Here is a 26,013-nt window from a genome sequence, read left to right on the forward strand (position 1 = left end):
CTCTTGAGCACGCATTCTCCCCAATGGGTTGGCTCTATATGACCTGCCGTTCCCTATCCTGGTTGGGGCGGCCTGAGGTGGCGGAATTGGGCCCCGTAGTCCACCCGGAGTCTTAACGCATGACCCCAGACCGTCTCCTATTCGGGTCCCGGACCAGGCTCAGGCTGCTTAGCGGCCGCCACCTGACCACAACCGTCACGCCCGGCCTAGAATGGCCGGTGGCACTGCGAAAGGCCCGAAAACGTGCCTGAACCGGGTGACGAAAAAACGATCTAACCTTCTGTTGGGGGAGAAACCCGCTCTTTCCTCCTGTGGAGTCGGAGATAAGTTGATCCAAAAATAGGCGGCCGCACTGATCAGGCAGGGAAGTCAAGGACTTCTTGGAAGTAGAATCGGCCCGCCATATCCTCAACCATAGGGCTCTTCAGATAGAGATTGCATTAGCGGCAGCAAGTGCTGAACAATTGGCCGCATCCAAAAACGCATTCATTACATAATCTCCGGCTATCGTCATCTGACCTGTGACCTCCGAGATCTCTGCAGGTAGATCCTGCTCCTGCGCGACCTTGTTTAATGTTTCTGACTATGATATCATAGCCTTGGCTACCCAAGTTGCTGCGAACGAGGGAGCGAGTGCAGACCCTGACGCCTCATATACTGAACGAGCTAGGCTCTCAATAAGGCAGTCCATGGGATCTTTATTCAAGGAAACCCTAGGGACAGATAACAGGGTCTTAGTGGCCAGGCGTGAAACCGGAGGATCCACTATCGAGGATTCCATCCATTGTTTACGGAGGTCCGGAGCAAACGGATAACACATTTCGAGTGCCCTTTAACCCGAGAAAAACGCCTTTTTGGACGTTCTCTGTGCCGCTGTACTATGTCCTCAAACTCAGGGTGAGAGGAAAAAAATTCTGTGCGGCCGCTTCACTTGTTTACATGCCACTTTATGCCCCGTAGCCGCTGCGTTATCATCCTCAAACCCCAGGGTCTGATTGATGGCTTCTATGAGGCTGTCCACCGTTTCACGTGACTCTGGAGTGTCCAGGTCAATGGGCTCATCTGAGTCGCAATCTGAGGTCTGCTCGCTATCAACCACTGGTGACGGGGAGCGAGAAGCAGATCTTACGGATGCCAAAGGCACCGGATGGACTGGGCGACACCGTGTGGATTTGTTTCCCCCGGGTCTGCCTGGAGTGAGGGCGGCCCCTGCAGGCCGGAGGCTCCTGTGAGGTGGATGTTCCCTCTAAAGGCGGCGACACTGTCCCTGCCCCTATCTGGGGCTTGAAGGGATTCTATTGCTCTCGTAAGCGACACCATGTACTGTGACAGTGATCGGGCCCACATTGGTCGCGGTCGCAGGGGAGGGCTCCTGGACGCGTTTGGATTCGCAGGCTTCGCATAAACGCTTGCTCTGCGCCCGCGGAAACGCAGTCCGGCAAGAGATGCATGCCGCGTAAAAGAACGTGTGTCTTTGCTTTTTTCGGACATGCTGTATCTGTCCACTGCTGGGGATATGGGGAAGAGGTAGCCCCTCGTTTTTCCCTAGCATGGCCTCTCGGGAAGCACTTACCCCAGTCCTGCGCCCCCCCGACCTGGATACTTCCTTTAAATTATGCACCGAAGCCGGGGCCTCGATTTTTACTGCCGAGTGCGGGGCGGGCTGCCGGAAGTGACACGCGGCCCCGAGAGCGGAACTTCCGGCCGCGGCCTAGCTCCGGCCGAAGCCGCGGGCTCAATTTTTCCCCTACCCGACCGGGGGGGGGGGGGGCGGTACCAAAAAATGGCACTACTGACCGGCGCAGCGTTCCTGTCCTGACGGATCCAGCCCTTCTCTTGCATGCTATTGGACGCCGCCTGCTGCGGCTGTGGGCTCCAGCCCGAAATCTTCGCAGGAGCCCTCCCCGACCCTCTCCTCACCGATGATCCTCTTCAGCCTGAGCGCAGGTATGTGAGGGGGTCTTTGATAAAAAATAGGACGGTGCAGGCACCCTAGCTCCATCTAACCCCTTCAGGGGGTGAGGAGAGGGACCCTCCGCCACCTTGCAGCACCGCCGTCTAGCGTTGGTGGAGCAGTGGGGGCCGCACAGACTAGTCTTGTGCCTCTGTGCAAGCCCATGGTTTCAATACCTAGGGGTGGACAGGGCTAAGTCTGGTATAATATCCCACGTCGCGGGAAAGGATACGTGGAGGGACACTCGCACGTGCTCGCCCGTTGATGGTTTGGGGAAATCGGATCCTTTCAGTAGGATGCATTGCCCCTATCTCATCTTCATAAAATAACAAACAAAAATAGAAGTCTGGGGAAAAGTCCCAGATATGTCCCTCGGTGCGGGAAAGTATACGCGGAGACGATACTCAACGCGTGCTTGCCCGTTGATGGTTTGGGTAGATCAGACCCTTTCAATAGGATCCGTCGCCCCTGTCTCATCTTCATAGTAAACTAGAAAAAAATAGTCTGGAGAGATCCAGACTGAGTGCCTCCATAGGACACTAAGCAAAAAACTGATTTCCGCCCGCAATAGGGGCGAGGGTGTATACTGCGGAGGAGCTAACCTCTTTTTTTCCACTTAGTGTCAGCCTCCTAGCGGCAGAAGCATACACCCACAGTATCTGTGTCCCCCAATGAGACGAAGGAGAAAATGAGCTCACAACAGTTGGTGGTATGTTGGCCGATTCCTCCATGCAGATCTCCTCTAGAGCAATGATGTTTTGGGCCTGTCCCTGGGCAACACGGACTTTCAACTCCCTCCGAATGTTTTCTATGGGGTTGAGATCTGGAGACTGGCTAGGCCACTCCAGGACCTTCAGATGCTTCTTACGAAGACACTCCTTCGTTGCCCTGGCGGTGTGCTTCAGATCATTATTATGCTGGAAGACCCATCCACGTTCCATCTTCAATGCCCTTGCTGATGGAAGGAGGTTTGCACTCAAAAATCTCACAATACATGGCCCCATTCATTCTTTCATGTACACGTATCAGTCGTCCTGGTCACTTTGCAGAGAAACAGCCCCAAAGCATGATGTTGCCACCCCACTGATTCACAGTAGGTATGGTGTTCTTTGGATGCAACACAGCATTCTGTCTCCTCCAAACACTTAGAGTCTTGTTTCAACCAAACAGTTCTACTTTGGTTTCATCAGACCATACTGTATGACATTCTCCCAATACTCTTCTGAATAATCCAAATGCTCTCTAGCAAATATCAGACAGGCCCGGACATGTACTGGCTTAAGCAGGGGGACACGTCTGGCACTGCAATATCTGAGTCCCTGGCGGTGTAGTTTGTTACTGATGATAGCCTTTGTTATGGTGGTCCCAGTTCTATGCAGGTCATTCACTAGGACTCCCCGTGTGGTTCTGGGATTTTTGCTCATCATTCTTTCTTGTGATCATTTTGACCCCACAGGGTGAGATCTTGCGTGAAGCCCTCAAATCGAGGGAGATTATCAGTGGTCTTGTATGTGCTCCATTTTCTTATTATTGCTTCCACAGTTGAATTCATCACACCAAGCTGCTTGCCTAGATTCAGTCTTCCCAGCCTGGTGCAGGGATACAATTTTGTTTTTGGTGTCCTTCGACAGCTCTTTGGACTTCACCATCTTGGAGTTTGGAGTGTGACTGTTTGAGGTTGCGAACAGTGTCATTTGTACTGATAAGTTCAAACAGGTGCAGTTACTACAGGTAATAAGTGGAGGACAGAGGAGCCTCTTACAGAAGTTACAGGTCTGTGAGAGCCAGAAATCTTGCATGTTTTAAAGGTAACCAAATAATTATTTTCTACCATAATTTGCAAAAAAAATCTTGCCAAATCAGACAAGGTGATTTTTCTGTTTTTTTTTTTCAATTTTGACTCTCATAGTTGTGGTCTACCTGCGATGTCATCTTTTTAAGTTGGAGAACTTGCACAATTAGTGGCTGACTAAATACTTTTTTTCCCCCCAGTGTATATGGATAAAAACCTGGTTGGGGGACAATGCCTCTAAAAATAAATTGTGCTCCATTCCGTTTTCAGGGTAAGGATGTTTGGACCAGCATCAGACCGAGATCACTTACCGTGTGTGATGCGAGTATCTCGCACGAGTCTCTCGCATCAACACACGGTGCTACCGCTGCAGCTGTGGCTGCATATAAATACGTGCAGCTGAAAGCTCCGCTCCTGAGTGCCCGCGGCAGATGCGAGACTCGGCCGTGTTTCTCGCATGTGTGATGACGGCCTTAGATGACATCCTGGAGAAAAGATATAAGATCTGAGATACAGATACCATAGTATTCAAAATAGTCTTGAGTTTGTCAACCAGGCCTAATATGGGCATATACCCTTTGGAGCTCCCAAATAACATGAAAATACCAAAATATGGAGAATATCAACCACCAAAAAACTGCATAATGATTAAAAAGGTATAAACTGAATCAAATAAACTATAACAATCAAATATCACAGGTCAAAAAACAGAGCTATTTGAGTCCAGCTAAAGGAGCACCTGTAGAAAGTGGTGTTACGTCACATTAGACATGGGGAAAGAACAATTACATAGCCAGTCTTATAACCAACCCTCCCCCCCCCACAAACATATATATACACATGTAAAATGTCAGTGCAGACAATACTATTAGGGAGAGGTGGGCTCCCTATTACCGCATAGGTAAAACATAACGAAATGTCAAAGTTTTTTAGGTCAGTGACCATTCATTTACAGAACCTACATAGCAAGGGAGCTAGTATTACCATTAATGGCACTTACCCATAACCATGTCCGTGAGTGCAAACACGTGCCCCTATGAGCGTTTCACGTCCGCTTCCTCAGAAGGAGAACAGGAAGATTTTTCTGCGCGTATTATTGGATTCCAGTTACAGACCTTCCTTGCTACCAGAGGAGAAGCAGGAGACGATGCGGAACCTAATCCGAGAGTTCCTGAGAGGTCGAGCTTCAATCAGGTCGGCAGTGAAAATCTTAGGCCTCCTGTTGGCTTGCAACCCTGGTGTCCATTGGGCCCTGTTCCACTCGAGAGCCTTGCAGAGGGTAGTCCTGTCCGTTTGGGATCGACGCCAGTCATCACTTGACAGAGGAATGTCATTATCCCCGGCTGTGAAAAGATCATTTCTTTGGTGGACTCAACCAAAAAATCTGCAGTTAGGCATTCCCTGGATCTCCTCACCATGCGTGGTGATCACTACGGATGCCAGCAAATGGGTTTGGGGAGCACACATGGAAGGAAAGATTCTTCAGGGGAGACAGCCTTCAGAGATCCAGTCCATGTCGTCCAACTACAGTGAACTCTACACTGTGTGGGAGGCCCTAAGGCAAAATCAGCCATATCTAAAGAATCGACACATAAAGATCATATATCGGACAATGTAACATTGGTACCTTTCTTACGACAACAAGGAGGCCCCAGACACCGGGCACTCCAGGACCTGGCATTCAGAATCTTCTCTTGGGGAGAGAAGACGGTACTTTCGGTGGCAGCGGTCCATCACGAGGGATCCCAGAATCCAATAGCAGATTATCTGAGCAGGCAGAAGGTCTAGCCAACAGAATTGGAGCTAAATGAGGAGGTTTTCCAGTACTTGTGTTATCTCTGGGGAACACCTCAAATAGACTTGTTCGCAACCAGAAAGAATACAAAGGTCACCAGATTCTACTCCCTAAATCCTATGGACAAACCGGAGGCTGTCGACGCCTTAAGTCAGAGGTGGGACAGGTCCCGGTCTTATGCTTTTACTTCTGATCGTTCCGTATTGGTTAAAGAAAATTTGGTTCCCACGGCCAAGAGCCATGGCATTAGAGCAGGGTTCCCCAACTCCAGTCCTCAAGGCCCACCAACAGGTCATGTTTTCAGGATTTCCCTAGTATTGCCCAGGTGATAATTCCATCACCTGTGCAATACAAAGGAAATCCTGAAAACATGTTGGTGGGCCTTGAGGACTGGAGTTGGGGAACACTGTGTTAGAGGATCTGGTTATGCTTCCTCAGAGGGAGGATATAATCCATCAGGGTCCAGTTTTTCATCAGAACCCAGGAAGACTTCATCTGTCAGCTTGGATAAGGCGGGACATCCTGAGAGCTCAAGGGTTATCTGACCAAGTTATAACCACGAATCAGGCTAGTAGGAAGCTGGTCACAGCGACGATATTGCAAAATAAGGAAAAGGTTCTGTTTGGAAGGTGGATCCAAAGAAAGAAAATGGAGTACAAGTCCAAAATACTTAAAGAGGTATAATTTTATTAAATAGTTCATCACATTATTCACAAACAGAGAATAAAGGTAAATAGAGAATCAACAAGTATTACATGTTTAGCGAGGGTAAAACAAGGTAGAACAAACCAGTGTGTTTATCCAAAAATACCACACACATTACATAAATAAGGTGCTTAGTGTTTTGTAGACGATGGGAGAAAAAGCCAGAACAGGGTGGCAAGTAGGGCTAATATAGAAGTCCTATAAGCCTAGAGAGAAGTGCCTTATAAATATGAAAACCTACCAAACCCTGGATTCCTTACCCATGTTGTGGTATAGTTGGATCCACACCGTGCAGCCCCAATGCACATTTCACTCTAGGCTTATAGTCAACAAACTGCTTTGGAAGAAGGGTTCTCCAGGCAGTGGTCCCACCCTGAGGAGATATTTTGGTATTCTCCATGGTGCTCTCAGGAGGGACGTCCTGGAAAATAGGTATTAGACCTACCGGTAATTATGTTTCCAGGAGTCCATCCTGACAGCACAGTTAGTTCCCTCCTTGTTTGTATTGTTTCATGATGTCTTGATATGATATCGGTTGAAATAAATTTGTTAAGTTGCATCAATCATGGTGTAGAGAAAGATTTCCAGTTTGTCAAGGAGCGCTTCCGGCTGATTCATTAATTACTCCGAGTATTTCAAGGAATATCCAGAAAAAGAAGGGGAGTGTAGATCTAAGTGCAGAGTTTTAATTATGTCAGATAGAAATAAAAAATTCTTCTCACCTTTTTGGTGTCTTGTTGCTCAGCGTATAACCATGTGTTTGGGTACTGGAGTAATAGTCTGGATCTGCTGGCCTGCAGCTCAAAACAGGTGGAACGAACTACCTTGTAGGAGATTCGTCAGAGAAAGCGGAAAAGGATTTCCAGTTTGTCAAGGAGCGCATCCGGCTGATTCATTAATTACTCTGAATATTTAAAGGAATATCCAGTTTATTATTAGACATAAAAACACAACGCGTTTCGGCTATACATAAAATTAGCCTTCATCAGGTAAAATCATATCGTATTTTCCGCTTTGTAAGACGCACTTTTTTTCCCCCAAACTTGGGGGGAAAATGGGGGTGTGTCTTACAAAGAGGATATACCTTACCGAGTGTAGGCCGCATGGGTGTCCGGGTATCTCCGGGTCTCCGTCGGCGCTGTGGGTGTTTCCGGGTGCCCAGCGGTGTCTCCGGTTCCCATCGCGGGGCTCTGCCGACATTTTGCGCCAGGCCAGAGCCCCGGGTCTCCCTCTCGGTTCCCTCTGTATTGGTTCCGGCAATATGGCGGCCGCTGGCGCATGCGCTGATGGTGATCTCGGGAGCCAATACAGAGGGAGCCCCGGGGCTCTGGCCTGTCGCAAAATGTCGGCAGAGCCCCGGGATAGGAACCGGAGACACCGCTGGGCATGTGGAGACACGGCTGGGCACCCGGAGACATCCACAGCGCCGACGGACACCCGGAGACACCCAGACACCTCTGCTGCCTGCACTCGTTAAATGTCGGCAGAGCCCTGGGCAGCTGCACAGACCCCCCCTGGCAGCAGTACAGCCCCCCTGGTAGCAGCTCGAGCCCCCCTGGTAGCAGCACAGACCCCAGGTAGCAGCACGAGCCCCTCTGGTAACAGCACGAGCCCCCCTGGCAGCAGCACGAGCCCCCCTGGCAGCAGCACGAGCCCCCCTGGCAGCAGCACGAGCCCCCCTGGCAGCAGCACGAGCCCCCCTGGCAGCGTGCTGCACATCTGAGCACCCTCTCATCCCTTCCTGCGGTCTGCAGTATCACCCCACTCCTGCCTCCTCCAGCAGCGACCCTGGGACCCCGCTTCACCGCAGCCGCCACCCCCCGGTAAGCAATAAGATGCCTGGATTATAAGAGGCACCACCATTTTATTAAAAAATAGTTTTCCTATTTTTCTCCTCAAAATTTGGGGTGCGTCTTATAATCCGGAGCGTCTTATAAAGCGAAAAATACGGTATATCTTTAAAAGACACATTTATATAGGGAAAAAAAAAAAGTTCCACCCTTCAATCAATTATCATCGATTAAAAACACATGCACACCTCTCCAAACTGTTGGGAGGCTAGTTGTAGGTGGAATCTATATTACTTGGAATCTAAAAAAAAAGAAAAAAAACATTTTCTATGTGCTTTTTGTTCCCCCTTTCTTCCTGCCTTCCCTTCTCTTTTTTCCTTTCTTTTCTCCCTTCTCTTCTCAATAAATAAATTATATATATATATATATATATATATATATATATATATATATATATATATATATATATATTTCTTCCATGTTTAAAATTAATAAAATTAATAAGGTTATTTATCATTTAGCATCAATATTAAAGAATTTGTATCTATGTCTGATGAGTCAAAACTATTTTTCAAATCCGTAGGTAATTTCATTTTATTAGTTTCATCAATAGGGACCATCAGATTAACTAGTATCTCATGCATTCATATTGCCTATATCTATCACACTTACATATTTACTCTACAGAGCCACCCACATGTATGGTCTCTGGGTGCTTAGTTTCTTTCAATGGGGTTTTTAGCCATTGATTTCTAACCGGGGATATTTGTGTTCCACACAAATCATTATTATATACTAGAGGAAACATCTCATCAGAAATGGCATCTGATCACATTCTTAAGGGGGATTCAAAGCGAACCAACAAGAAACCAGTAGTGAATATATCAAAGAATCTTTTTAGACTTAAGACAACAGTACTATATATTTTCTAGCTTATCATTGAGGCCATCTGAATACAGAGTCCTCAGTCTGTATATCCAGAAGGCCTCTTTCTTATTTAACTGTTGTATCCTGTTCGAAACATCTCCAGGAATCTGTTCAACCGGTGTCAGGGTCACATTGAATTCTTTTTTATGTGTTAGCAGGAGGTGTCTTGATAGACTGTGAGTAAGGCGACCGACTTTGGCATTGTGCCTGTGGCCATTCAGTCGGGTTCAGACCATTTGTGTGGTCCTACCCACATATTGGAGGCCACAGTCACAATTGAGGACATATTACAAAGTCACTCGTACATGTCAGAAATTGTTCTATTTGAAATATTTCACCTGTACTGTAGGAGACTATTTGTTGTTGCTTATCTGCTATATTATAGCAACACCGACATTTATTCTGTTTGCATTTATAGACACAATGCCAAAGTCTGTCTCCTTACTCAGTCTATCAAGACACCTCCTGCTAAGACGGCCTCAATGATAAACTAGAAAATATATAGTACTGTTGTCTTAAGTCTGAACGGTGGAACCTTTTTTTTTTTTTTTCCCCTATATAAATGTGTCTTAACGATATATATGATTTTACCTGATGAAGGCTAATTTTATGTACAGCCGAAACGCGTTGTGTTTTTATGTCTAATAATAAACTGGATATGCCTTTAAATATTCGGAGTAATTAATGAATCAGCCGGAAGCGCTCCTTAACAAACTGGAAATCCTTTTCTGCATCAATCATGGTGTGGTACTTGTTAAAACACTGAGGGAGGTTCGTGGGGAGGGGCCTTTTAACCTCTCGTGTGTTTTCTGTCCCTGTAAGGAGGAGGACGACCTCCATGGTGCTGTCAGGATGGACTCCTGGAAACATAATTACCGGTAGGTCTACTGCCTATTTTTTCAACTGCAGGCTCTACTCTATAGCCTGATTATTTTCTTATTATTTGCTGCTAATAGTTTGTCAAGTAGCAGGGTTCTCCTGCTCTGGTCGAGAATGCACAGATGTTTTCTGCAATATTGGTTCTATCTGATCTCCTCACACAAGGCATTTTTTAACAAAAAAACACCTTTGCATGTGTAAGGGGGTGGGAAAGCGAAGATGTCGTTCATTAATGCTCTATGACTCTCGCGACCAAATGTCGCCATCTGCTGACCGCACTGAGTAAGGTGGAACTAGAAGATGAAGGAAGCATTTTTGGAAGGATGAACTTGAAATGGACACCAAGTCATGTGGTAGCTGCGGCGCAGTTATTGAAAAAAAAAAAAAAGTCTGGGTGAGATGGCAGTTGGCACTAGAGTTGAGCGAATTTTTCAAAATTATGATCCGATTATGATCGGTGGCGAATATTGTTTTTGCAATATTCGCCAAACATAGCCGAATGTCACTGGAGTCAATGAGAGTAGACATGAACAAATATGTTCAGAACTAATCATCAAACATAAATTCGGCACAAATAGGGTACCAATATGGCACGAATATGGCAAATTCAGATTCAATGACCGATTCCGAACATATGCGCTCAACTCTAGTTGGCACCAACCAGTGAAAGAGGGAGGATTTGTGAGCATTAGAACGCAGAAGCAGAGCGGCTGAAGAGTGGTTGGGGACCGAGACAAGCGGAACATCATGGGTCCAACACCGATGTCCAGGCTGCGACAATCAAGATCAGGAAACAAGAGTAAACTGCGCCGTTACTTCCAGAGTAGACTACGGTACAAGGCGCGAGCCTGGTTACAGGAACACACAGAGTACCAATTTACTTGTTGCTGAGGACTTGCTGCCTAGTGGGAAATACCAGTAAATCCAGCTAGTGCCAGTAATCAGAAGCGCCTGAAGGACATATTGCATTGACAAGTATCGTGATAGACGCCCATGGAGTTAAACCAGACGAACATAAAACGTTGCTCACTCTAAGAGATAGATACATAATAGATAGATACTGAACATATAGCACTGTTGTTATTGCCGTTATTGTCAATATTTTTATTTTTTTATGTGATTTGTTATTATTTGTTATCCTGTACCGAACAACTGCCTGTTTCCATAATTAACACTTTACTTTCTGTGATAGGAAAATTAATAGCTTAGTTACTTCCACCACATCTTTATCTGAGTGTTGCATCTCAGTAACTTGTTCACACATGGTAGAAGCCTGGGACTATAGCTTTAGCAGAAAATGAGAAGGCAAGCAGTCAGGCTATATAGTCAATAGCTTAGGTGTGTATTATGAGGTCCTGCCGCAGCTGAGAGGTAATATGAGGTTCTGCAGCAGCTGAAGTGTGTATTAAATGAAACCCTCTCGCCAGCAAAAATGGCATTAACCTGCAGATATGGGCTTAGTCTTCAGGTTAACAGGGCCAATGACCTACCTGGCGCCTGCACGTAGCTGAATGATGTGGTGAGAAAATGAAGTTTATTTTCTCCTATGGCATTCGGTTTCAGCCAGCACGGGTTCAGTCACCGCTCTGGGTAAACACAGTGGCAGCTGTAACTGCCCCCCGGCACTGACTTACAGCCGGCCCTAATGCATAGCCAGTGTCAGTCAGATTGCAGTGGCGGCTTACTATACTCAGAGCGGTGACTGACTCGGCGCCGCCCCAACACTGAAACCGAATTCTGCCAGGGAGAATAAAGTACATTTTCTCCCCACAGCTTTTGGCTACGTGCAGGCGCTGGGCAGTTTAGTAATACTTTGAACCTGCAGATTAACCCTAGGTAAATACGTTTTTGCTGGTGACAGGTTCCCTTTCTGACATTGGGTGTAATAGTACGCACATATCAAACTCTCCCTATTTGGTGCGGGCTCTGGCTTATTGCCAAAGTATGAATCATGAAACATGTAGATCTGTCCTCACCCACATGTATTATAGTATACACTACTGCAAATCTGTGGTCAGGAATCTAAACCTCAAATCAGCAATAAAACCTTAAATATCATTAAATTCCTCTCTCTTTTTTAATTTCTCCCCATCTTGTTTTAGACCATTCCCATCTATCCAATTCCCTTCCTACCTACATTTTCCATTCATGTACCTAACCTTAGTTTTCATTCCCTTCCTGACATCCTTGCCTTGTTTCTTCATTGTTGTAAAAGTTATTTATTTCATACTGATTAACCCCTTCACTACCAAGGGTGGTTTGCACGTTAACTCCCGGGCCAATTTTTACAATTCTGACCAGTGTCCTTTTATGAGGCCATAACTCTGGAACGCTTCTATGGATCCCGGTAATTCTGACAATGTTTTCTCGTGACATATTGTACTTCATGCTAGTGGTAACATTTCATTCATATAACTTGCGTTTATTTGTGAAAAAAACGGAAATTTGGGGAAAATTTTGAAAATTTCGCAATTTTCCAACTTTGAATTTTTATGCCCTTAAATCACAGAGATATGGCACACAAAAAACTTAATAAGTAACATTTCCCACATGTTTACTCAACATCAGCACAATTTTGGAACCAACATTTTTTTTTGTTAGGAAGTTATAAGGGTTAAAAGTTGACCAGCGATTTCTCATTTTTGCAACACCATTTTATTTTTACGGACCACATCACATTTGAAGTCACTTTGAAGGGTCTATATGATAGAAAATACCCAAAACTGACACCATTCTAAAAACTGTACCCCTTAAGGTGCTTAAAACCACATTCAAGAAGTTTATTAACCCTTCAGGTGCTTCACAGGAATATTTAGAATATTTTAAAAAAAAAATGAACATTTAAATTTTTTTCACAAAAAAAATACTTCAGGTTCAATTTTTTTTATTTTACCAAGGGTAACAGGAGAAATTTGTCCTGAGTACGCTGATACCTGATATGTGGGGGGGAACCACTGTTTCGGCGCATGGCAGAGCTCAGAAGGGAAGGAGCGCCGTTGGACTTTTACAATGCAAAATTGGCTGGAATTCAGATCGGACGCCATGTCACGTTTGGAGAGCATCTGATGTACCTAAACAGTGGAAACCCCCCACAAGTAACCCCATTTTGGAAACTAGACCCCCCAAGGAACTTATCTAGATATGTGGTGAGAACTTTGATCCCACAAGGGCTTTACAGAAGTTTATAATGTACAGCAGTACAATTAAAAAATCATATTTTTTCCACAAAATGATCTTTTCACCCCGAATTTTTATTTTTCCAAGGGTAACAGGACCCTAAAAGTTATTGTGCAATTTGTCCTGAGTACGATGATACCCCATGTGTGGGTGTAAATGACTATTTGGGCGCATGGCAGAGCTCGGAAGGGAAGCAGCGTCATTTGACTTTTTTGGCTGGAATTGAGATCGGACACCATGTTGCGTTTGGAAAGCCCCTGATGTACCAAAACAGTGGAATCCCCCCACAAATGACACCATTTTGGAAACTAGACCCCCCCAAGGAACTTATCTAGATGTGTGGTGAGAACTTTGATCCCCCAAGTGCTTCACAGAAGTTTATAACGCCCAGGCGTGAAAATAAAAAAATCATTTTTTTTTGCCACAAAAATGATATTTTTGCCCCCAATTTTTTATTTTCCTAAGGACAACAGGAGAAATAGGACCCCAAAAGTTGTTTTGCATATTGTCCTGAGGAAGCTGTTACCCCATATGAGGGGGTAAAACACTGGGTGCATGGCAGAGCTTGGAAGGGAAGGAGCACCATTTGACTTTTTCAACGCAGAATTGGCTGGAATTGAGATCAGACGCCATGTTGCGTTTGGAGAGCACCTGATGTGCGCAAATAGTGGAAACCCCCCAATTCTAACTCCAACCCTAACCCCAACACACCCCTAACCCTAGCCCTAACGGGAAAATGGAAATAAATAAATTTTATTATTTTTCCCTAACTAAGGGGGTGATAATGGGGGGTTTGATTTACTATTTATGGCGGCATTTATATTTGGCAGCTGTCGCACGCTAAAAGATGCTTTTTATTGTAAAAATATTTTTTGCATCACCACATATTGAGAGCTATAATTTTTCCATATTTTGACCCACCGAGTCATGTAAGGTCTTATTTTTTGCGGGACGAGTTGACGTTTTTATTGGTACCATGCTCGGGCATGTGACATTTTTTGATTGCTTTTTTTTTCGTTTTTTGGGACGCAGAATTTACAAAAACCAGTGTTTCATGAATTTCTCTTGGGTGGTGCGTTTACGCCGTTCCGCGTGCGAATAAAATTGATAAAGCGGTTTTCTTCTTCGGGTCAGTACGGTTACAGCGATACTTCATTTATGTCGTTTTTTAATGTTTTGGCGCTTTTATGCAATGAAAACAATTTTATATAAAAAAATAATTATTTTTGCATCGCTTTATTCTGCAAGCTATAACTTTTATTTTTTCGCTGATGATGCTGTTTGGTGGCTCGTTTTTTGCGGGACAAGATGACGTTTTCAGCGGTACCATGGATATTTATATGCGTCTTTTTGATCGCGCGTTATTGCACTTTTTGTTCGGCGGTATGAAAAATAATTTTTTGCTTCGTTTTTTATTTTTATTTTTTAAGGGGTTAACTAATGGGACAGTTTTATAGGGCGGGTCGTTACGGATGCGGCGATACCAAATATGTGTACTTTTATTGTTTTGTTTTTTTTATTTCCAAAAAATGAATTTATTGGGGGATTTTTTTAAAATTATTTTTACACTTTTTTTTTTTTACTTTATTACAATGTCCCGGGGGGATATAACTGTCATGTGACAGATCGCTTATCTGTAACATCACAGATCGCTGTGACAGATCAGCGATCTGTCACAGGCACTGCTGCAGGCTTCCTCATGCCTGTGCTCTGCGGGCAGTGAGGAAGCCAGCTTCCTGCAGGCCCCCGGATGTCCCCGCCGCCATATTGGTTCCGGGGACCTGCAGGAAAGGAGCCCCTCGCAGCAGCGCTGCACATTGCGCTGCCGTGGGGGGCTCAGGGAAGCACGGAGGGAGCCCCCTCCCTGCCGATGCTTCCCATTAACCCCGTTACACCGCGATCGTGTTTGATCGCGGTGTACAAGTGGTTAACATGTCGGGGGCGGTCCGTGGGCGCCGCTTATCGCTATGACGTAATATTTCGTCCATGGCAATTAGGGCCCAGGGCACATGGACGGAATATTACGTCCAATGAAGGAAAGGGGTTAAAACATTTAAGCATTAAAAGGTTAGAGTAGCTTATTGCTGTATATCCATAATGAATATAGAGCCTATAAATTCGATACACAGCCAGACGTTCGAGAAACAATATGTTAATTAAATACATAATTATAACATACAATTACAAAGTAATATGAAAAAATGGAAAAAGGGGTAAAAAGAACCAATGCTATTCCAACTGCCCAAAGCACGTTCCGCCGATGGATTCAACATGGAACTGAGCGATCGGTGAAATGCGCATTAGACAGGTGAAATAGCAGTGGGTCAGTACACTCCAACACAATTACTTACCATCAGTTGTATTTATCTTCTTACCTTGGTCACTCTGTGCCATTATATCTGATGCTCTTATATGCTTTGGTGCAAACAATTGTGTATATTAACTTGTGGCCATTTTGGGCCCATTAATAAGCACTTTAAATAACACCTATGTAAACTATTTGTATTTTATTTGATATATTATGTATTCATAATGTGCACAGATTGTACTTCACCATAGTCACTTTGACATTTGGTGACCTTGACATTTAACTACCCCTGCTTATGCAACATGAGGTTTTACCCCTTTTTCCGTTTATTCATATTACTTTTTAATTGCATGTTTTAATTATATATTTAATGAATATATTGTTTTTCGTACATCTGGCAGTTTATCATATTTGTGGGCTCTAGGTTTCAAACATTTGCTAATTGGAAAAAAATTATTTGTAAGGTAAAATGTTAAACAAATAACAATACCTTGTCTAATGCTTGACCTGGCGATTCATCCTGTGACTGTCCAAGTAACAAAAAGTCTGAAATACCATTAGCTACGGACAAGATGCAATGGCCTCCCGAAATTAAAAGCACCAAAAAAGGAAATTCCACCTGGTGCAATAATCGAATTGTTAATGCATGAGCTTCCATATGGTGGATTGGGATAAAGGGTTTGCTATAACGTTTCACCAAATTTAGGCTGTATGAAAGACCAACTCCAAGGCTTAATGCAAGTCCAGGCTTTACAGTTGTTGCAATGGCCGAAACCTCAGGTAGAGAGATGCCACTAGACAGAATGGCTTCATTAACAACTCGGTCAATATTATCTTTGTGAAGTTGCTGTGCCACACTTGGTATGATTCCACCAGTTCTGCAAAAGAATTGTAATGACAAAAATAAAACACTAACAGAACACAGAAACTTGAGAAAAATGTATTTTTCAGTAATACTATGTGGCTTAATAAAAACATTACTAAAGGGTTAACCATACTTTCAAGTAACCATTTTATGAGGAATAATACCTTTTCTGGTGGTTATTTGACGGATATCCTGCATTGTCATCAGGATTTACTTCCAGCAGACACCATCTGTAATTTGCATGCCACTTTGAGCATGTTTGAGGACCTAGACGCTCTGATGTCTTTCACAGACAGCACATCACACATGCCTGCTCTTCACAGAGAGAGAGAAGCAGCAAGAACATGAGGACATTATATGGTAGTGCTGAGCTGTCTGAAAGTGACCTAGCACATGGGCTCAGGAAAAAGACTTTGTAGAAACCTCAGCACAATCCATCTGTCTTTTCCTTTGTTTCCTCGCTATGCCTATATAAGAAACAATGGAAAAGCACACTATACATATAGTGGGTGCAAGGCCTCCCGAGCAAATCAGCCGTTATTTGCAGAAATACAGAAGACAAAAAAGCAGGCAGCACTACAGTATTTACCGAAAGACAAGGTGGACTTTTATTTAGCACGTCTCCTGACATCACTCCTGTATTACTGCAAAATATCAGTGATTGAATGTCCGCAGTCTATAACTTTATATCCTTTATCTAAAACTGAACTCATGTTTCCTCCCTCCATTAACCTACCTATACTAAATACTGCCATTTCCGTGTATGGCCTAGCATTACTCCCCAGCAGCATGCCCGCTGTCTTGGGGTCATACAGAGATTTCATTCACCACCTACATCCTATCACTCATTCAGGTCACCTACACCTCAAAAACATCTCCAGAATTGAACCTTTTCTTACCTTTGACTCTGCAAAAATGCTAATAGTTGCTTTTATTCATTCTCATCTGGACTATTGAGTTGATGATAATGTATCTAAAGGGACAGTGATGATAATGTATGTAAAGTGCTGCAGAACAAGATAGCACTATAAAAGCAAAGCATAGAAAATAAAATAAAATTAACCCCTTAACGACCGCCGATACGCCTTTTAACGGGGGTAGTTAAGAGTACTTAAAGCACAGCGCCGTGAATTCACAGCGCTGTGGAAAAAGTGTATAGCGCCCCCTAGAGTCAGATTTTCTCCGGGGTCTCGGCTGCCGGGGGTAGCCGAGACCCCAGATAACATGATTTGGGTTGTTTTTTACCGACCCCATTTTTGCGATTGCCGTTATTAATCATATAACTGCGACAGCAAAAAAAAAGCCAGATGTTCCATTTAATTTCTCTCTTTTCTGATGTGATCGCACATTAGAGGAGAGAGAAATAGGGTCCTCCATCCCCCCTCGGTGCTCCTCAGCCCTCGTGCTTCCCCTCATGGGAGCCGCCGAGATCTGTCGGCTGGCACCCGGCAATAATAGGAAGATTTTTCCTATTAGTTCATTTTGGTCACTGTCATAGACCCTATCACAGTGATCAAAGTAAAAAAAGTACATAAACCCCCCCTTTATCACCCCCTTAGTTAGGGAAAAATAATGAAATAAAGATAATATATTTATTTTCATTTTCCAATTAGAGTTAGTTAGGCTAAAGTGAGTTAGGGTTATGGTTAGGGTTGGGATTAGGGTTAGGGTTGGAATTAGGGTTAGGGTGTTGTGGTGTAATGACCACTGTGTCCACTAGGGGGCGCTGTGTGGATGTCCCAAGAGAACGGATGAGTGGCAGAATCCTGAAGGATAGTTATGTATCTCAAAGTGGGTGGCTTTGAGATGGAGACTTGTGTATGTGTGATCAGCAATATCATTGCTGAGGTGTTGTTTCTAAGTGTAAGGGAGAAGTCTTCAGGTAACTAGAGAGCTGGGCGGATCCTGGTTACCTACAAATTCACCCAGGGGTGTCTGAAAACGCCTTTAGTAAAAGGCTTTGTAAGTGTGTGAAGGACCTGTGATGAGGTCATAGCCATGTGACCCAGTGGGCGTGGCTACGGGCCATATAAGGTGGCCAGGGTAGGTCACAAGGAGTGAATGCCGAGACCTGATTGGTCCAGTTTGGAAGGTCCTGTGAGGAGAAGGATCTCCTCGCTAACAGCCTGTGGAGCGGCTGTGTAAGCATTGGCGATGTGCGCCTGAGAGCTCCCTGGAGGGAACTAACGTATGCGATGGTGAAGCCGCATAAGGAAGCCTGACGGGTGGGATGATGATGAGGCTGAATAGCTTATATAATGGACGCTATGCTGATATGAACTTTGTGGTGCTTCCTTTGGTTTATGCTGAATAATAAACCTCACGGACTGATATGGTTTTATGGAAAACCCGTACCGGATGTGATTTATTTGCCGCCAAGCTTGTGTCCCCCAACCTTGAATGACAGCGCTACCTCACAATTGGTGGAGAAGGCTATGGGCAGTGGTGTAGCCTTGTTGCTGGGAGCAACGGATAAGGACTGCAAAATTCGGTGGCAAAGAGCAACGCTGAGCCAGGAGGGCTGACGGTTGTGGAAGCCGTGTGATGTGCTGCTGACCGGCCACGTGTGAGCAGAGCCTGTGACGGCCTGCAAGTGGGGAAGCCACTGTCCGGCTGTGGTTCTGGAAAACCGTGGGGCGGCCTAGTGAGTAAGGCACTGTCCAGATCGGTGAGCCCAGTGCGGCCGCTTCCCCAGGAGAAAGAGACTGGTGATTGCTAGGGTGCCTCTGCGGAGAAGAGGTACCCGAGGACCTGTGTGGGCAACACAGGAGAAACGGACTGGTGTTCGTGTGGTACTGACCTGGGTCAATGAGTAAAACGGTGACCCGTGTGGCTGACACAGGTATCGGACAGGTGTTCGAGTGGTACTGACCTGGGTCAGTGAGGAAGACAGTGTACCTGGAGGGTTCAGTGAGGAAAGGTCCTGGAGGGTCAGCCCTGGGAGCAGAGTCGGATCCAAGGAGCACGTGGTGTGACCTTGGACCTGGTGAGGCGCGAGTGTTGGGCAGTCTCAGGCGGAGACAGATGTCCTGAAGAGCACCCGCCGAGCCCCTGGACCTGGTGAGGCCGTTGTGTGGGGAGACCCTGGGAGGAGGGTCGCTCCCTGAATCGCACCCGGTGCGCCCTGTGTGCTGGACAGTCTCAGGTGGAGACAGGAGCGTCCTAAACAGCACACAGTCAGGACACGTGAGTGTTTGAGTTTGTGGTGTTTTTTCTTCTTTTTTCTCGACTCAGCCTGCAGTGGCTCAGTGGGAGTCAAGAAGGTGACAAGCGGCTTGATGTGGCTCAGTGGGGTCACGAAGGCGACAAGCAGCTTGATGTGGCTCAGTGGGGTCACGAAGGTGACAAGCGGCTTCCGGTGGATCGGTGGGTCCACGAAGACGGCGCAGCAGGAGCTGCAGTGACTCCAGCCGCTGTGTGTGTGTGTGAACAGCAGCCGGTGGTGCCGGTGATCGGTGACAGCAGGAGCTGTGGTGGTGCCAACAAAGACTTGTGTGGTATCGTAAGAGACAAACTGTGTGGTGTGAACTGTGGTCTGAGAAGACCGGTATAACAGACATGGCGAGATCCTGAAAGGGGGTGGAGTCCAAAAAAGGGGGCGGTGACCCAAATCGGGGTGGTAGCCCAAAAGGGGGTGGAGTCCCAAATTGGCATGGTAACCAAAAAAGAAGTGGAGTCCCAAAAGGGGGAGGAGTCCCAAATTGGGGTGGTAACCCAAAAAGGGGCGGAGTCTCAGAAGGAGGAGGTAGCCCAAATTGGGGTGGTGGTCCAGAAAGGGGCCGAGTTTGAAGAAGTGGCAGCCCTGGTTGGCTCAGTGGGTATGTCTGGGAAACTGCAGTGTTCATGTATGTCATTTCCAGAATGTGGGATATTCTTTCCGAGTGATGACTGGCCGCAAGTGTGTACCGTGATGCTACACCGGGAAGGGATATCGGGACGGTTGGACTCAAAGAGTCGGTTACTCTGGTAGGGACTTCTCTCACTTTCTGTCTGACCGAGAAAATGGTCCAGGTTCGCTGTGCACATGGGATCACAGTGAACTATGCGGTAGACAGAATAATGTTTGAGGGGCTTGGAGGCAGTGAGTGCCAAGGGGGCAGTATACCATCAGACTTAGTGTATGCCTTGGAGTGGGGCCGGGGCTTTTTCAGGTTTGATGATATATGCCAGCAGGGTGGAGACGTTCCTACTGTTGGACTAACCAATACGAAGACGCTGACGCCTCCTAACGTGGACAGGCCAGACATAGGGGTGACCAGAGAAAGAATTACGTTAGATGAATTTACTGACCTGACGTCACCTGAAGGGTACCACAGTGTGAATGAGAATGGTGTAGTAAACAAAAAGAGCGGAGCTGACACACCGACAGAGAATGTCTTGGGGGTTCACCGTACGATGTGGTGTGACTTTGACGTGTCGTTGCCAGTAGCCACCACTAGGACAGAATCTAGTGCTGTGCTGACTGAAAATCGTGACAAAACTGACGCTGACCTGGTGGATAAGACGGCAGAAGTAGTAACACGGTTAGTGAGTAACTGGAGGGATGACTCATTCTCTGGGGGTGACTGTGGCTCTGAGAAAGAAAAGGGAGCAAAGAATAGAAGGGCTACAAAAAGAAGTTTCTGAGCTCAAAGGCCACATGGTAACGTGGCAAGGACTGAATAAGGCCCTCAGAGAAGAGGTGGATGAATATGTCAAACGAGAAAGAGTCCTGAGACAAACGGCCGAGCACAGGGTCGAGGAGCTCGAGAAAGAAGTCTTAGAGCTCAGAGGTCACCTGTCCACTTGGAAAAGTGTGAACAAGAACCTCAAGGAAGAGATGGAGGAACTCAGAGGAGTAGTTAACAGTCTTCTGCGGGAGAAATTGGATGAAGACTTACCGCGGGTGAGCGTGAGTGATAATAAGACAGAACTGCCAGTAGCCATAGTGGCCAAGGGTCATGAAGTGATCCAATCGTGTGAAGTTGATGAGTGAAGAACTGAAGAAGACAGTCACCCGGTCGGGTCAACTGTAGTGAGGGAAGTGTCCGTGGTAAGGCCAGAGCCTCCTGGCCTGGAAGAGAGCAAGACCACGTCCTTCAAGACTGTGATTGACGTTCCAGAAGACATGCAAGATGCCTGTGCGGAGGAAGGAGTACATGAGGCTTTCAAAGAGGCGGTCAAGGCGTGTGAGGTGCACTAGGCACCTGAGACTCGGCAGTTAGTGATAGTATCAGCCAGAGAAGATACATCAAACCAAGTAGCTGTCCTGAAAGAGATGCATCTACAATGTCTCCACGCCAAACAGCTGGTCAGTCGGAGTAATCTGAAGGCTTCTCGACGCCTAGCGTTAGCCAGGGGGGCTATGGATCGGAGGGGTTTGCGGAAAGATGTGGTTTCGGTACCCAAAGCTCTGATTGGGAGAATCATTGGAAGATCCGGGAAGGTGATGCAAGACCTCGTGAATATCTCCGGTGTGGTGAGGGTGAGGATCCCTCTTGATAATGAAGACCCGGTATCCAGTGAAGTGGGTAGAATTCCCATCATGGTGGTTGGCTCCATGGAGAGCCTGAGAGACTTTCGGATGCTCATGGAGTATCGAGTGGGGTACCTGCAAGAAATTGAGCAGTTGAGGCTGGACCGTCAGCGAATTATAAAAGAAGTAAGGAATAACAGGTTGCGGCCGCCTTCAACCCAAGATGTAAGGACCCGAACGGTTCCTCCAAGTAGTGACATGGCAGGTGGCCGAAGAATGTCAGCAAATGGCAGTTCTGACTGAGTCAGACTCAGGCCAGACAGTAGGACTGATTAAGACTGATGACTGTACCAACCGGGAGAGCTGGTCAGTGGGAGAATGGTCAGGTGACGAAGCGCACTCTAGGAGGGTGGTGACTAAACAGTGTCTGATGACGCAGACAGACTGCAACTGGAGGGTCAAAGACAATGACCGATATTTTGACCGCTGGGGAGGCCTAACGCAGAGATGAGGCCGTATGACAGATCAAGACAGTTCTCTCGACCTGAGGGGCAAGGTGTAATGAGTGCCCGGTCTCGAGATCCTGGTGTAAGATTGTGTGTTCAACCCCACAAGTTTGAACAGAGGGGCGAGGTATGTGGTGTAATGACCACTGTGTCCACTAGGGTGCGCTGTGTGGATGTCCCAAGAAAACGGATGAGTGGCAGAATCCTGAAGGATAGTTATTTATCTCAAAGTTGGTGGCTTTGAGATGGAGACTTGTGTATGTGTGATCAGCAATATCATTGCTGAGGTGTTGTTTCTAAGTGTAAGGGAGAAGTCTTCAGGTAACTAGAGAGATGGGCGGGTCCTGGTTACCTACAAATCCACCCAGGGGTGTGTCTGAAAACACCTACAGTAAAAGGCTTTGTAAGTGTGTGAAGGACCTGTGATGAGGTCATAGCCATGTGACCCAGTGGGCATGGCTACGGGCCATATAAGGTGGCCAGGGTAGGTCACAAGGAGTGAATGCTGGGACCTGATTGGTCCAGTTTGGAAGATCCTGTGAGAAGGATCTCCTCGCTAACAGCCTGTGGAGCGGCTGTGTGAGCATTGGCGATGTGCGCCTGAGAGCGCCCTGGAGGGAACTAACGTATGCGATGGTGAAGCCGCATAAGGAACCCTGACAGGTGAGATGATGATGAGGCTGAATAGCCTATATAATGGACGCTATGCTGATATGAACTTTGTGGTGCTTCCTTTGGTTTATGCTGAATAATAAACCTCACGGACTGATATGGTTTTATGGAAAACCCGTACCGGATGTGAATTATTTGCTGCCAAGCGAGTGTCCCCCAACCTTGAATGACAACGCTACCTCACAGTGTGTTGGGGTTATGGTTAGTTTTGTGGTTAGAGTTATGGTCAGGGTTGGGATTAGGGTTAGGGGTGTGTTGAGTTTAGGGTTGGAGTAAGAATTGAGGGGTTTCCACTGTTTAGGCACATCAGTGGGTCTCCAAACGCGACATGGCGCCATCATTGATTCCAGACAATTTTGCTTTCAAAAAGTCAAATGGTGCTCCCTCCCTTCCGAGCCCCGACGTGAGCCCTAACAGTGGTTCACCCCAACATACGGGGCATCAATGTACTCAGGACAAATTGCACACAAGCTTTGGGGGTCTAATTTTGTCTGATACCCTTGGGAATATAAAAAATTGGGGCTAAAAAATCATTTTTGTGGACAAAAAAAAAAAGAGAGTTTTATTTTCACTGCTCTGCGTTATAAACTTCTGTGAAGCACTTAGGGGTTCGAAGTGCTCACCACATATCTAGATAAGCTCCTTGGGGGGTCAAATTTCCAAAATGGGGTCACATGTGTGGGGTTTCTACTGTTTAAGCACATCAAGGGCTCTGCAAACGCAACATCACGCCCGTAGACCATTCCATCAAAGTCTGAATTCTAAAACGTCAATACTTCCCTTTCGAGCCCCGACGTTTGTCCCAACAGTGGTTCCTCCCCACATTTGGGGTTTCAGCGTACTCAGGACAAATTGCACAACAACTTTTGTGGTACAATTTCTCTTGATACCCTTGTGAAAATCAAAAATAGCGGGCTAAAAAATAATTGAGGAAAAAAAAATGATTTTTTATTTTCATGGACCTGCGTTATAAACTTCTGTGAAGCACTTGGGGGTTCAAAGTGCACAACACACATCTAGATAAGTTCCTTAATCTAGTTTCCAAAATGGTGTCAGTTGTGGGGGTTTTCACTGTTTAGGCACATCAGGAGCTCTCCAAATGCGACATGGCATCTGATCTCAAATTCAGCCAATTCTGCACAGAAAAAGTCAAATGGCGCTCTGTTATGAATGAGTCACCGGAGGAGGAAAAAACAAAAATGCAAGCTAAGTCCAGAAAACCGGAGAGGTTGGTAGCTAGCGGATTGCAGACCCCTGATCCTATTCACAACAACTTACAGTAGCCGTGGGGTGTTCCTACGGTGGTCCTAGACACCTCGTTCACAGCCGGAGAACTAAATAAACCTAAATAAAGAAAGGGGAAATCTAAACTGCCCCAGAGCAGACCCCAAAGCAATAGACAGCCCCCAACATGTATTGACGGTGAAAACAAACACAAACAGAAAGACAGGCTGAGCAAACGATGGGGCCCTCACTAACTAGAAATGACAGGAAAGAAAAGCAACTGTCTGCAATCACGCAAAAACCCTGCCAAAAATAATGTCCAACACGTCTGATAGAAAAGGCCCTGAAGTCACTAGACTTCAAAATCACTATATCAGCACTCAGGTATATTCTGAAAACAGAGCAAAGAGATCAACTGATCAGAGACAAAAATGGAGTTCAGCCAGTCCCAACCAGGGCTGGCTGAACACAAACACTAAGTAAACCAGACAAAATCTCATGGAACAATAGCAGAGCAAAAACTTAGCTTTAGTAGACCGGACTAAACTGAACCAGAGCTCAGAGCAAAGAGGATCACCAGCAATCCAGCAGGGCGTCGGCGGCCTTATATCCACTCAGAGATTCCAGATGTCCAATCACACTCCACCTGTTCAGATGACAGGTTTTTCCCATCCAAATCAATTTCACTACCTCCTTTCACCAGCAGAGGGAGTTCATCGGACATCAAAGGTGAAGGAGAAAATGAGCTCATAACAGCGCTTTCCCTTCTGAGCTCTGCCGTATGCCCAAACAATGGTTTACCCCCACATATCAGGTATCAGTGTACTCAGGACAAATTTCACAACAACACTGAGGGTCTAATTTCTCCTGTTACCCTTGTGAAAATAAAAATTTGGGGGCAAAAAATCATTTTTGTTGAAAAAATAAGATTTTTTATTTTCATGGCTCTATGTTATAAACTTCTTTGAAGCACTTGGAGGTTCAAAGTGCTCACCACACATCTAGATAATTTCCTTAAGGGGTCTCGTTTGCTTCCAAAATTGTGCTTATGTAAAGTACACGTGTGAAATGCTATTTATTAACCGCTTCATGACCATTGATAGTAGATAAACATCGACACTTGCTGGGCTTTGTGCAGCACTGACGTTTGTCTACGGTCGGCGGTTTTGTGCCCCCCGGGACCCCCACGTACCTTATAATGCAGGGATCCCGGCGCAAAATGCTTTCTGTGACCCCCGACCTCATTGAGACCTGATTGGTTCAGGTCCTGATGACATCAGCATCACAGCAGCCAGTGAGAGAGATCACTGAGAAAGCTTGATGTAGCAACAAACTTTCCCGGCGATCTGCCTCACAGTAACGCTGTTTCTCCTGATCTCCTGTCAGTGAGAGATCAGAGGAGAAACAGTGTGAAAAGCGCTGCTGGCAACAGCTGTGCCAGTCAGCGATCTTGTCACAAATTTAAAAAAGCAGGTACGGCAGGTTAGGCCTAGTGATGTAGTTACGGTTAGGGTTACTGTTAAGGTTACTATTAGGGTTAGTACTATAGTTAGGGTTACTGTTAGGGTTAGGCTAAAGTTAGGGTTACTGTTAGGGATAGGGTTACTGTTAAGGTTATTATTAGTGTAAAGTTTGTGCTACTGACAGGGTTAGTTTTACTGTTAAGGTTACTGTTAGGCTAAAGTTAGGGTTAGGCTAAAGTTAGGCTTATGGTTACGCTAAAGTTAGGGTTATTGTTAGGCTAAAGTTAGGGTTATGGTTAGGCTAAAGTTAGGGTTATGGTTAGGCTAAAGTTTGGGTTAGGTAGGGTTAGGCTAAAGTTAGGGTTATGGTTGGGGCTAGAGCTTGGGTTAGGATTGAGGCTAATATTAGGGTTAGAGTTGGGATTAGGGTTAGGTTTGAGGTTAGGGTTATGGTTATGGTTAGGGTTGGGATTAGGGTTAGAGGTGTGTTGGGGTTAGGGC

At 45.9% G+C, this 26,013-nt stretch overlaps 1 protein-coding gene across 9 annotated transcripts in view; it reads right to left on the bottom strand.

Moving 5' to 3' along the window:
- Positions 1-26,013, bottom strand: part of LOC141067695 (tRNA N6-adenosine threonylcarbamoyltransferase, mitochondrial-like) — a 210,391-nt gene that overhangs the window by 150,898 nt on the left and 33,480 nt on the right. For all 9 annotated transcript variants that reach the window (XM_073558093.1, XM_073558092.1, XM_073558097.1 and 6 more), the window contains exon 3: positions 15,818-16,205. In XM_073558093.1, the coding sequence (XP_073414194.1) occupies positions 15,818-16,205 (388 nt within the window). The remainder of the gene's footprint in view (positions 1-15,817; positions 16,206-26,013) is intronic.

The sequence above is a fragment of the Dendrobates tinctorius genome, unplaced genomic scaffold (assembly GCF_039654945.1).
Source record: "Dendrobates tinctorius isolate UK_male_01 unplaced genomic scaffold, ASM3965494v1 ptg000254l, whole genome shotgun sequence".
Classification (NCBI taxonomy): Eukaryota; Metazoa; Chordata; class Amphibia; order Anura; family Dendrobatidae; genus Dendrobates; species Dendrobates tinctorius.